The sequence below is a fragment of the Neovison vison genome, chromosome X, assembly GCF_020171115.1.
Source record: "Neovison vison isolate M4711 chromosome X, ASM_NN_V1, whole genome shotgun sequence".
Taxonomy (NCBI): domain Eukaryota; kingdom Metazoa; phylum Chordata; class Mammalia; order Carnivora; family Mustelidae; genus Neogale; species Neogale vison.
The window spans coordinates 116,013,543-116,026,368 of NC_058105.1; the positions used below are offsets into that span (position 1 = coordinate 116,013,543).

At 39.4% G+C, this 12,826-nt stretch overlaps 1 protein-coding gene across 2 annotated transcripts in view; it reads left to right on the top strand.

Moving 5' to 3' along the window:
• BCLAF3 (BCLAF1 and THRAP3 family member 3) overlaps nucleotides 1–9,741 on the top strand; it is a 65,605-nt gene extending 55,864 nt beyond the window's left edge. For both annotated transcript variants that reach the window (XM_044236071.1, XM_044236072.1), the window contains one exon: nucleotides 8,691–9,741. In XM_044236071.1, the coding sequence (XP_044092006.1) occupies nucleotides 8,691–8,720 (30 nt within the window). In that variant the 3' untranslated portion in view covers nucleotides 8,721–9,741. The remainder of the gene's footprint in view (nucleotides 1–8,690) is intronic.
• Nucleotides 9,742–12,826: the final 3,085 nt, after the last annotated feature.

A 12,826-nucleotide genomic window follows, 5' to 3' on the forward strand; every position in this document is an offset into this window, starting at 1 on the left:
TATGCTCATTGAACTTGTGCCATTTAGTCTTTCTTTTTTTAGCCTCACTGTGTCCATTTCTTACGAAGCACCCAGTCCTTCCAGACCACAGTGACCACCAGCTTCACTTAACAGCAAATAGAAACCAGACATCAGGCCTTCCTCTTAGGACATAAGAAGTGTGTCCCGGAAGGGCACCTGTTGGTTAAGTGTCCCTCTCCTGATTTTGGCTCGAGTCATGATCTCAGGGTCCTGAGATAAGTTCCCCACTGGGCACCGCACCGTACGGAGTCTGCTTGGGATTCTCTCTCCCTCTGACCCTCCCCTCATTCACACATGCTCTCTGTCTTCCTCTCTCTCTTTGTAATGAATAAAAATCTTTAAAAAAAAAGAAGAAGAAGAAGAAGAAGAAGAAGTGTGTCCTAGAGGGGGCCACAAGCTGCTATGAGTCTTCAGTCTTCAGGGCCTTGGCTTTTGTATCATCCAAGATGTATCAGTTACATTCAAAATGTAGCATTAAGGTCCATTGCAGCTCATAGCCTGCCTCCTTTTGCCTTTTGCTGCCATCTGAGTGCTTTAGAAGTAGTCCTGACACACTGCACATTTTAACAGTCAGTGTCTACTACTCTTTTTCTTAGGCCTACCCCTCTGGATGCTACTTCATATGTCTTTGTTGTGGAGCTACGTTGACATGGGCTTTTCCATTCTGGCTACTGTCAGTGCCTACAAGCAAGGCGTAAATAGGCTTTTTATAGCTTTGTGTTTGAGCAAGGCCCAGCTCTACCAGTATGGCTTGAAGTTAGGTACATGCACTACTTCTAGCACCCTACGTGAGGGCTGAGTTCCACATACTCCAACCCTTAGCGAAAGGTCTCTGTTTCTGCCAAAGTCTGCAGTAGGGCACTTAAGGCTTACCTGGCCTTTGGGTTGTCCCAGTGGTTCCGTGCACTCTGAAACCCCGTGCCACGTGTATAAACTGATGACTTAGACCCGTTCATTTCACTTCCTCCTTTATGCCCTGAAGAAAAGAGATGAAGGCTTCGAGTCTTCAGTTTTTTTCCAGTCTTGCATGCGTCCCCTTTCCCTTAGATTAGGGACACTTGTGCTCAAATAGAGTTACTGAGTATGAAGTGCCGTTTTTATCACTTTTCATCTCAAGCTTCTGTATTGAAGAGAACTTTGAAGGACTGTCCCAGAGAGAAGCTATAGTCTGGGCAGTATCTGTGCACTGGTCTGGCTTTTTGCCCTAATAGGGAGTTCATTCTTTTAATTGTTATTAGATCACCACCTAGAATAATTAAAGATTCATGACCAATGAATTAATCTAGGAGCTGCTTGAACCTGAGATTAGATATGAACGTACACATTTGTACATGCCTCGTAGTCCGCCAGGAAGGCTTAGATTGATCTCGTCTGGACTGCTCACTCCCTGGCCCTGGTGAAATGCCTGGGATGATCCTTCATGGCGTGAAAGTCTTGTGATGCCCCAATATAGTAGGATCTGGTTACTGTGCCATCAGACATGGGCTTCTGCTCTCCAACGGCGAACAGTCTCGCAGGGGGAGGGAGATTGATCCTAGACGTGCTCCTGGTGTGTCTTCCTGTCCTGCTTAACAAGAGCAGTTGTGGCTCCCCAGCTGCCAACCACAGAGCAGGATTCCCAAGCAGTATTAAGAAGTACAGAAGTGAAATTCTTCCTCCTGATTTATCCACACTTGTCATTATTAATCACATTCTGGCACCCAGATTCCCTCATACTGTGTCATCTTTCTCTTGAATTCTGTGCTTGAGCTAGAAGATGAGGGGGGTGGGAGGCATGTCTGTTACCACCTGGAATAAAGCTGGTCTTTTATTCGCAGTCATTCACAAGTGACCCCCTTAAATAGCCTCCACTCATCACAAAGTTTTCAGAAACTCTTGAGGGTCAGAATATGTACCAGAGTAGGACAAAGAATGCAGGAAAAATTCATGAAACCACCTCTGAGATCACCGCTTCTGAGAAGGTACTAGCAGTTGTGTGTTCAGTCAGGGAGACCTGGCATTCCTGAGCATCGCAGATGCGCTAGCGGTCCTCAGGGGCCTGTCAGCAAGGTGCCCACCAGGGCGCTGGCCATGGATGCGAAGGAGAAAGTGTAAAGACCCTGCAAGAGGGAAGTTAAAGATTGGTGTCTGTGGTGCTTGGGCTTGAAAAATCCCTCAGAAGTTGTGGAGTGCAAAGATAGGCTGGGAGCCAAGATCAGGGGACTCAGCAAGACTCCGTCACACACCCGCTTTGTCCCTGGAGGGCATCATCACCTTCAGACATTTCTGACCTCAGGAGCCTCCAGTTTTCCTGTCTACATCTCTGACTTCTTTGTTTTATTTGGTGCTTTCTCTTTGTCCATGCATCCTTTAAAAAATACAGGCATTCCCTAGCATTCTTTCTTCTGTTTATTCTTTCTACTTGCTTTGATTGCCCACACCTCTTCCCAAGGTCCTAGACGTTACCTCTGGTGAAGTCTTTAGCCCTGACCATTCTCCAGAGCTACAGATTTCCAGCTGCCTCCAAGACACCCTCACATGGCTGCCCTGAAGACACCTCATGTTCAGCATGTTCAAAATCAGACTTTCACCGACACACACTGTAGCATGGGTGACCCTTAAAAACATGATGCCAAGTGACAAAAGTCTGTCACAGAGACCACCTATTGCACGAGTCCATCTGTATGAGACACTCAGAATAAATGAAGCCATAGAGATAGGAAGTAATTAGCAGTCGCCAGAGACCAGTGAATTAAGAGAAAATAGGGGCATGTGTGTGCCTTCTAACAGGTATCAGTACTCTTTGTGGCTGAGAAAAATACTCTGGAACCAGTTGTGGTGACTGATGGTTGCACACCTCTGTGAAGATACTAAAAAACTGTTGAATTCTATGCTTTAAATGGCTAAGCTTTAAATGGTGTGTGAATTAGATCTCAGTAACACTGTTAAAAATAAAATCAAACTCGCTTTCCTCCCCAGACCACTGTTTTTTCCTTGCAGCCAGCCAGCCAGTCTAGAAACTTCTGGTAATCCTCCTGGTTCTCCTTACTACATCAGCCAGTGCAAGTCCTCTATCCCTCATTCATTACTTCATTCATCTCATTCATTTTCATGGCTGCATATTATTTCCATTCTGTGCTTACATACCCTGAAATTTTGAAAAATTATTTACCTCCTTGCATACTTTTAGGTCAGTTTCTTTTTTTTTTCAATTTATTTATTTTCAGAAAAACAGTATTCATTATTTTTTCACCACACCCAGTGTCCATGCAAGCCGTGCCCTCTATAATACCCACCACCTGTACCCCAACCTCCCACCCCCCCGCCACTTCAAACCCCTCAGATTGTTTTTCAGAGTCCATAGTCTCTCATGGTTCACCTCCCCTTCCAATTTACCCAAATTCCCTTCTCCTCTCTAACGCCCCTTGTCCTCCATGCTATTTGTTATGCTCCACAAATAAGTGAAACCATATGATAATTGACTCTCTCATCTTGACTTATTTCACTCAGCCTAATCTCTTCCAGTCCCGCCCATGTTGCTACAAAAGTTGGGTATTCATCCTTTCTGATGGAGGCATAATACTCCATAGTGTATATGGACCACATCTTCCTTATCCATTCATCCGTTGAAGGGCATCTTGGTTCTTTCCACAGTTTGGCGACCGTGGCCATTGCTGCTATAAACATTGGGGTACAGATGGCCCTTCTTTTCACGACATCTGTGTCTTTGGGGTAAATACCCAGGAGTGCAATTGCAGGGTCATAGGGAAGCTCTATTTTTAATTTCTTGAGGAATCTCCACACTGTTCTCCAAAGAGGCTGCACCAACTTGCATTCCCACCAACAGTGTAAAACGGCTCCCCTTTCTCCACATCCTCTCCAACACATGTTGTTTCCTGTTTTGTTAATTTTGGCCATTCTAACTGGTGTAAGTAAGGTCAGTTTCTAATAGTATTTTTTTTTTGTCGTAAGTTTACATTGTTATAAGGGGTATATATAATTTCTGGCATATAAATACTGAGAGTCTTAACTAAAACTGTTACACCATTCTTTGGAAGCTCTTCAGTGGAACCTCACACCGCCAAAATTTGATGACTTAACATCATTCATTTTCTAAAATATGCAAACAACCTCTTTTGTTGTAAGAAATTTTGTATCATTCCCTTTTTTGCCTTGAATTTGGATCTCATTCTGTTTCCCCCATAGCCTTTGATCTTGGAAAGTTTTTATTGATCACCAAATCAAAGTTGACATATAATGTTAATAGATTTCTGTGACTCTCAGGCGTTAAATATTTCCTCTGCATTCAGGTAGCCTTATAGTTGATCAAAGTAGCATAAATCTATTACAGATTTTGTTAAGTATTGATTAGACAAAAGATATATTGGAAATGCATATCTCTTTTCAGATAGTTCATGTATTCGCATAGAAATGTCACTTATTGCTAGTAGAATAATGTAGTGTTCTAAGTATCCATTCTAATTCTATTTTTTTTTTCTTTTTATAGATGTAAGTCCTGAGAAACTTTGTCTATATGATTAAAGTAGATGAGAATGGAAGGACTTTTCTTGTAGCAATGCCACTTGGTTCTCTGGACTCACTCTGAATTATAGGCCAAAAAAACACTTAATGATCTGTCATTAAAAACTGTTTTGAATGTTTACTTTTACTTTATGACTTTGTCCTCCTTCAATTTTATTAAACAGAAGCAAAGAATCAGAAGCCATGTGGCTTGTAGAAGTATGCTACTTACTACTAGCTGCTAGGGCAGGTTCATTTTCTTGACATCATTGCCAGTATTTCCAATTGTCCTGTTTTGGGGGATCCCCAGGTAACGCAGAGTAGTAAAATTCAGAATGAGAAGGTGTTTCTTTCTCATATAAAGTAGGAGATGTGGGACCAGCCCTAACCAGTTGTGCAGACAGGTTAATTTTGGAAAGTGAACACTGGGAATTTGAAGATCTACATATTACTTCTTTCCAAACTCTCTGTCCCCATATGCTCCTTGGAAAGTCTTCACGTGTCCCTAATGGTAGGCATACCCCAGTTTGATAATTGCTGACATACTTAACCAAGCCTCTGCTGATGACTTTGGGATAGCTTCCAGGTTTTCTTTATTTTCGGTAACACCACTGGGCGCACTGACATTTTGGTACTTTGCCATAGTCTGCCTTTTACTTGTTTCTCCACTGACCAGAAGTACCTGAAAAGGCCTGTTTACCTGCACCCTAGCCAGTTCTCTACAGTATCAATCTTTGTTATCCGTTGTCAATCTAATAGAAGAAAACAGTTCTCGTTTACCTTTCTTTGGTTATTAATGATGCAAGTATTGTTTTATGGGTCTATTGGCCGATTGCATACCTTTCCTCAATTTCCTTATTTCTGTGTTTTGCCAGCATTTCTGTTGAGGGATAGTACTTTTTCTTATTTATTTGTAAGCATTCTTGATTTATTGAGGGTATTAACCTGTCATACATTTTGCTGGTATTTATTTTATGTTTGTCAGTTGTTTTGGTGGCTTTTACATCACAAAACTTATAAATGTTCATGAGTTTATTTGAGTTGGTTCGATATGGCTTCTAGATTTCTTATCTTACTTATCCTTACAAAAATTCCTTATGGTATTTCCTTTAAGTGGTTTTATGGTTAATTCTTTAAACATATACATATTTATTCCCTTTAGAATTCATTTTTATGAAATAACATGAGCTTAGAATCTAATTTTTCCCAATGAATCGTCAATTTTTAAACACCATTAGTTAAATAATTTGTCCTTTCCCCCACTGATTGAAAATGCTACCTTTAGCATATGCTACATTCTTACGTATTCCTCATCTGTCTTTGGAATCTTCGGAGCCTCTAACTTGTTTCCTTGTCTGCTGTGATTTACTTATTCTGTCCATTTGCTACTAGCACAGTTATTGTCCCAGAACACAGACTGAATCATGTCACTCTTAGGCAAACCCCTTCCAAGGATTCTATTGCCTACAAGAGAAGAGACCAGACTTTATCGCCAGCTCCAGTCCTAATAAGCTGCCTTTCTAAGCACAATTCTTCATGGACCCTCTGCTTTTTGGAGCATAACAGACATTTCCATGTGCTTGTGTTTGCTGCTGGTGTTCTCTTGCCCAGAAGTAGCCTCCTGATCCTCATGGTTTTCTTATTAAAACCCTTTTTTCCTTTTTTAAAACCTGTTTTCCTTGTAAGACCCACTGTGAAGCCTCATCAGGGCTGCCTCTTGTTCCATTTGGTCTCTTACTGTTGCTGTGTACCTTCCTGTTTCCCCAAATAGATCATCATCTCCTTGAGGATAGAGGGTACCTCTTCAGTCTTCATATCTTCCCCTTTTTGCCTTTCATATAGCCTGTCTTCAGAAAATGCCTGTTGAGTAGAATCAAGCCTAATCATATATACATACACATGCTCTCACATGTCCGTGTATAGCTCTAGAAAGTTAGTGAGTGGTAGCCATTGTGCCAGGGGTCCCTAGGACCAGCCCCAGGTTTGGTGATTGGCTGGGAGCACTCAGGAGACTGAGCATACGGTGGCACTCACAGCTGTGATGTGTTAGAGTGAGAGCCGCACGGCACATCCGCAGAGGGAATTGGCACGCAGGCGACGCCCAGAGGACACCAGGTGCAAGTTTCCCAGAGTCCTCTCCCAGTGGAGTCGCACAGGACGTGCTTAATTCCTCCTGCAACGCTGCGATAACATGTGTGAAATGTTGCCAACCAGGAAAGCTCGTTAGAGACTTGGCGGCTGGGGGTTTAATCAAGGGCTGGTCACGTGGGCACCCTCGGCCAGTTACATGCTCAAATTCTGGACCCTCAGAAGGAAAGCAGGTGTTCACCATAGACCATATTGTTCACACAGTTTAGACATTCATCCATGGTGCGAATCCTCCCCAAATCTAAGTTCCTGTCTGTAAGCCAGTGTCCGACCTTGGAAGCAGGCCTTTGAAAGGATAGTAGTCAGGCATCCTTTGCTGTATTAACTCATCAGTACAACCATAGTTTCAAAGAGCTTAATTTCACAAATGGCAAATGTCTAACGGGAGGAGGAAAAATCAGTATGTTGGGAATGGCCAGAGAAAGTAGCTAAGTACTTTGAGTTTCACTCTCCTCTTAGAGAGGAGGCAAACTGAGTCGTAGAGAAGCGCGGGACATAGAAGGGACGACAGCCGAAGATCCATATTTGGTGGTAGAGTGTTGAGAGTTGGGTAAAGATAGGAGTGTGCAACTTCTAGAAGGCCTCAAAAGCTGGGGAAAATATGGAGGATGGGATAGAGAAGTAGAACATCCTGCTAGACTGAGGAGAAAGTGCTGTTGAGGATTCCTTGATGAGCAGTGGGTACGCAGGGTTCTGGGGAGGAGACGATATTCAGGAAGACCCACGAGGGAGCATTTGCAGTGATACCAAGTGTCAGATTAAGAAGATTTAGACTACTGTGGTGCTTGTATATCGAGTTCCAGTTCTGCTTAAAGTAGGTTTTCAAATAATTGGAGGAATGGGGAATCAAGCTGAGAGATGGTGTGGGAGAAGCTATGGCAAGGGTGAATGTGATTCAGAATAATAGTACATTTGTAAAAACAAGATATTTCAGTTGAAACATTTTTAAGAATTATTATAGTCAGAGTTTCCTTTTGAATTTGTTAGTAGGCAATGGATATTTGAAGGTCAACATTTATGATTTTTATATTATGTAACAAGTAAAGAAATGGGACACAATGAAGTCTACTTCTATTTCAAGGAATGATGTTGACAAAAAATATATATATGTTATATATATATATGCATGTATTTTGAACATTTCACTAATTAATCAAAATTGAAAGAAAAATAAGAATTTTCTATCAGCACTGCCTTTGTTTGGAATTAAATGTTTCCATACTAATGTAAATGCCAAAAAATAAATCAACTTTTAAATTTCTTTCAGTTTTAATAATGTAAGATCCTAGTAAAAGGTAAGGATATATGTATTAATAAATATTTTTAATGTCCCAGAAAAACATGCCATTTACCATTTTTGCTCTTTTATTAGTTGCATGTTATTCTGTCCAGTTTGTGGTTGGCAATTTAATATTTTTGTATAGCATCATAGTATAGAATCCACGTTTCATTACCCTCTTTAATCACAGTTTTATTGTTGTGAACTCCTTTTCCTGTGTTTACGGAAGCCTTACATCTTTTTATGTTGTAGGTAACCATCCAAAAGCAAGAATGCTTCCCCATCTTCCCAGTAGCTTTCTCTGTCAGCCAAGCTAGGAGAGTCCATATCGTTTTAAAATTAAAGATACCATATGATGACCAGTTTAAGACTATGTGTGTGTCCCACCAGGCTCTGTGCTTGAGGGGCTAAATTTTAAGGGTCTTGAATTTTTTTTTTAATAATCCCCAGTGAAACTCACCCAAATAGCAGAATGCCTTTTCATCAACTTACTAATACCAGTGTGCTGAGTGTCATATATTTTCTTTGTCCTACTGACTTAACCGTTTGATATCTGCTTTGATGTGTTCTGTTGTTACTTTGCGTCTTTGGGGTTCCACGTACCTTTGTGGGGGTCTTGGCTGCAAGTGGTTACTACATAAATTAAAATATTTTGACAATTACAGTGTGAAAAAACTCTAGCTCAGATGTTATAACTGACTCTTCTTTTGAAGTCTGTATTTCTTTTGTTTTCTCTCAATAGGAATATGCAAACATTGCCACAGCAATCTAATCTGGAATTATTACATATGGAAACGACACTACAGGATGATACTTGGGAGCATCTCTTTTTGTCAGGAGTTAAAATTGGCACTAAAGCACTAATACTGTAACTTTCTTGATAAAATAACTTTATTTTTCTGTAGTGGAATGCTGCAACTTTTTTACACTTAATTGCTTTTAAATTACAGTATTCAATTTAAAAGTTGTATTAACTACAGTTTCTTTTGCAAAAAGTCTCAAAAGGGCATTATTTGTTGATGCATTTTTCTCTGAGCATGGTTTCATAGAGAATTTACCTGAGTTATATCCAGATGTTTATATGTTGGAAGTTTTGCTTATGTAATAAAAACAAAGTATCTGAATTGTATAGTGTCTGTACGTGAGAGAACTCGAAACAGTGGCCTTATGGTAGCAAATTTTATATCAGATTTTTCTTTTTTCTGATGACAGTTTGGCTTATAACTTGAAATTTTCTTAAGTTTCTGAATATCAAGGCCTATATAATTTATACATTTCATATTATGATATAAGAAGGCACGACAAAAGGTGCTTCACAATTTCCATCGGGTAGTTATGAGCGCACTGAATTTTTAGCAATTGGTTCATTCAGTTTTTTCCACCACTGTTTGCTCTTTCCAATTTCAAAATGCTGTTATGGAAAATATGTAAAGATTTTGTAATTTATATTCCATCTTACTTTCCCTCAGGGCAAGCTTGTGCATATCATATTTTTAAAGGCTTTTTAAAAATCTGACAGACAAAATCTCATATTTGGAAACTGTACTTTACTACTACAGCATTATACATTTTGCAAGCACATATTATAAAGTGTTTATTTTCAGTTCAGTTGTATTGAGTACCTACTAGCGTAAGATAAAATTGGTGGGATTTTAAATGATGTTTTAGGTCCTGGTACCTTATTTCTTTATGTTTTCATTGTTCTGCTTAATAATACATATACATTCCCAATTAAACTTTTGTGAAATGTTTATTTGTAATAAAATAAAATACTGTTGCTCCTTCTGCTTGAAGTTACTTGCCAGTTTGTGAGAACATTATTTTAATTTCATACCGAGGCAGAACTTTTAAAATCAAAGTCTGGTAAGAACTTGATTTCTCATGACTGGATTATGAAAAAAATCTCACTGCAAACAATAAACTTTTTTTTTACATATCTTTGTAAGAAAGGGCAGCTGTTTCCTTAATGGGTCAGTAATAAGTGAAGCGAAGAGGACTAGCATTAAAGTTGGCTAATAAATTTAGGTAGATGGCCTGACCTAATGCTGTGTACCATCTCAGTAGGTCAGCTTTTCCAACGTATTTAACATTCCACTTTGGTAAGAAAGATGTACATGTGTGCAGTAGTATGACAACTTTCTGTTGTGTGAGGTACTCATAACATCTGCCTTAAATTTTAAAAGAATTCATTTATTCTCATATCCTGGGGGACACTTATGAGCCTTGAGTATTTAACCATTTGGTTAACACATATATTTAGTGCACAGATTCTGTGCTAAAATTACAACAGTGAGTAAAAGAACAAGACACTCAGAGCCTGCCTTTATGGTCCAAACAGTCTGATAAGGAAACCAGACATTGAACTTGGAAATGTAACTTGGTACACTGCATTAATTCTCTGGCTATATTTATCATAGCATAGCAAAAAAGGCTAAGACAGTTGACTTGATATTAAAATCATTCCACAACTGACTTCCTCTTTAGGCATATATGAATATACTTTTGGCTTTGTCTTAATACGAAAAGCATGTTATTTACAAAAATACCTATTGGTAATGTGGGTGTATTCATAAAATATTAAATGCAGAAGATTTAAAACCTAAAAAGAAAGGCTTGCTTTATAATTTAGAGTATAAAATAAGGACAGGGACTGTGTCTGTCTTGTTCACCATAGTATCCCCAACTTCCAACATCCTACCTGACACATGGTAAGAACTCATTAAATATTAGTTTAATGGATGAGTAACCAGTAGAATAAATATATTTATTATAACATAATAAATATATTTATTTATTATATTAGGAACTAAATTTATTTAGGAACTAAATAACTAATTTGCATGTGGAGGCTGAACAGAAGTTTATCTTATCCTTAGCATTTTTTTCTTGACTGAGAAGAATTTGAACTCTCTAATGCATAAGATGATAGAAGAGAAGTTTTGGTAAGTCATATGCCATTGCCTTCTCCCCTTCCTCCCTTGTATGGTAGGCTCTTCCCCAGCACTGGGGAGAAAGATAATAATATGACAGAGTCCCTCTTCTGAGGAACCTCATAAACTGCTGGAGAAGAGATTCGTAAAAACAAAAAATCCAATATTGAGTGTTAAGTACTCTATTGGACGTACATATACGAAGTTGAGAAGAAAAAGTTGGCATTCCTGGTTGCATATCCCCGGGTCACATTTTCTTTCTTGCTGGTGTCACAAGTCTCAGAAGGCAGTATTCTGCTGGTGGTTTTGCTGGTTTTAAAATGAGATAGTTTGGAGGAAACCGGCTAAAATGTACATAGGATCTCTTCATATTATTTCTAATAGGTGCATGTATATCTCCATTTATCTCAACATAAATTTCAATTTAAAAAAGATGCCCATAATCTTACCACAGATAAAACTACTATATATATTTTAGAGGTCACATTTTCTTTTTTTCAATTAGAAAAACTATTATATTTACATTATAATAAAGTATGTAGATGCATAATATGGACCACATTTTACTCAACAAATCCTACATATGTGAAGTTTGTTTTTTAAAAGGTTGGAGATACTTCCAGGTGGTAGCAGGAAAAGTAAAGCTGGATCCGAAGCTCACCTTCTCCATGATCTAGCAAACTCAGTAATCTGCAGCCCCAGATTAACCAGCAGCAACCATACAAGGAAGAGGGTAGAAGATGCTAATGCAACAAGGTATGGCGTGACTACAACCCCTCCCCTGCCTCCTAAGTAGCGCAGAGTCAATAAACAAAGTTGAGGATATCTTGGTGATAAGGGGCCCCATTATGGACAAAGAGACCAGCAGGGTGGCCAGGCCATGTAGGATAGAGTCAAGGAAGACCCTCGGGAAGGTGAGGTCTTTTCTGCTGTCTCAGGACCTCTGCAGAAGGGGGAAGATTAACCAGAACAAGGCACTTCCAGGGTGGCAGAGGAGCCTGGGGAAGCCAAAGCCCACAGAATAAGATAGACCTTTGCATCCAGGGAGCCCTGGTTCTGGACGCTTAATGGGAGCCCGGAAGAGAGGGGATACCAGGTTTCCCAACAGAGTTCCAGCAAAAGGAATGGTATGACCTTTGAGTCCATTAAAATACAAAACTAAGATTTTAAAACTGAGGAATACAGTTGTAGAATAGAATGTAAATGTTAAGAATCTTCACAAAGAAAAATTAGCATGCATTGATCTACTAGGACTTGGTAGGAAGAAGTGGGATAAAGAATAAAAACCAACTGCCTCATCTTGAGTAGCCAGGTGTCATGTTAAGTTATAATGTCTACGATTGTATTATACAATATAGAAAAAACCTACTGACTGACCTCAAGTTTTTCAGTCTTTTTCTTGACCTTAAATGCACTGGTTCTCAAAGTGTGGTTCCCAGTCAGCAATATCAGCATCACCTGTAAAATTTTTAGAAATGAAAATTCTTGGCCCCACCCCAGACCTACTGAATCAGAAATGGGCTTGGACCCCCAGCAGTCCAAGGGATTGGACTCCAAGGGATTCTGCCCTCCAAGGGATTCTGCTATGTGCTCAAGTTTGAGAATCACTGGCTTAACATGTAACTCTTTTGGGAGCCAGTAACCCTTACAGCAAAGAAACATTTGTCTCAAGTTCAGCAGCCCCTGCAGTTTCATTTTTAAGTTTTTTTTTCCTATAGCATTTAAATAAAATTAACTAAAACCTTTTAAAATAAAAAGTATAGCAATTCCCACTATGAATCCTGTCTGTACCTGTGAATAGAGAGGTCTGGAAACACACCCATCCACTGTTAACACTGGCAATTTTTTAAGTGCTTTTCTGTATTGGTTGAATACAACAAACATTGTATTGTTTTTATAAAATAAAGTCATTCCTCTTTTTTTTAAGTGGTAAGGATATTTCATCCTA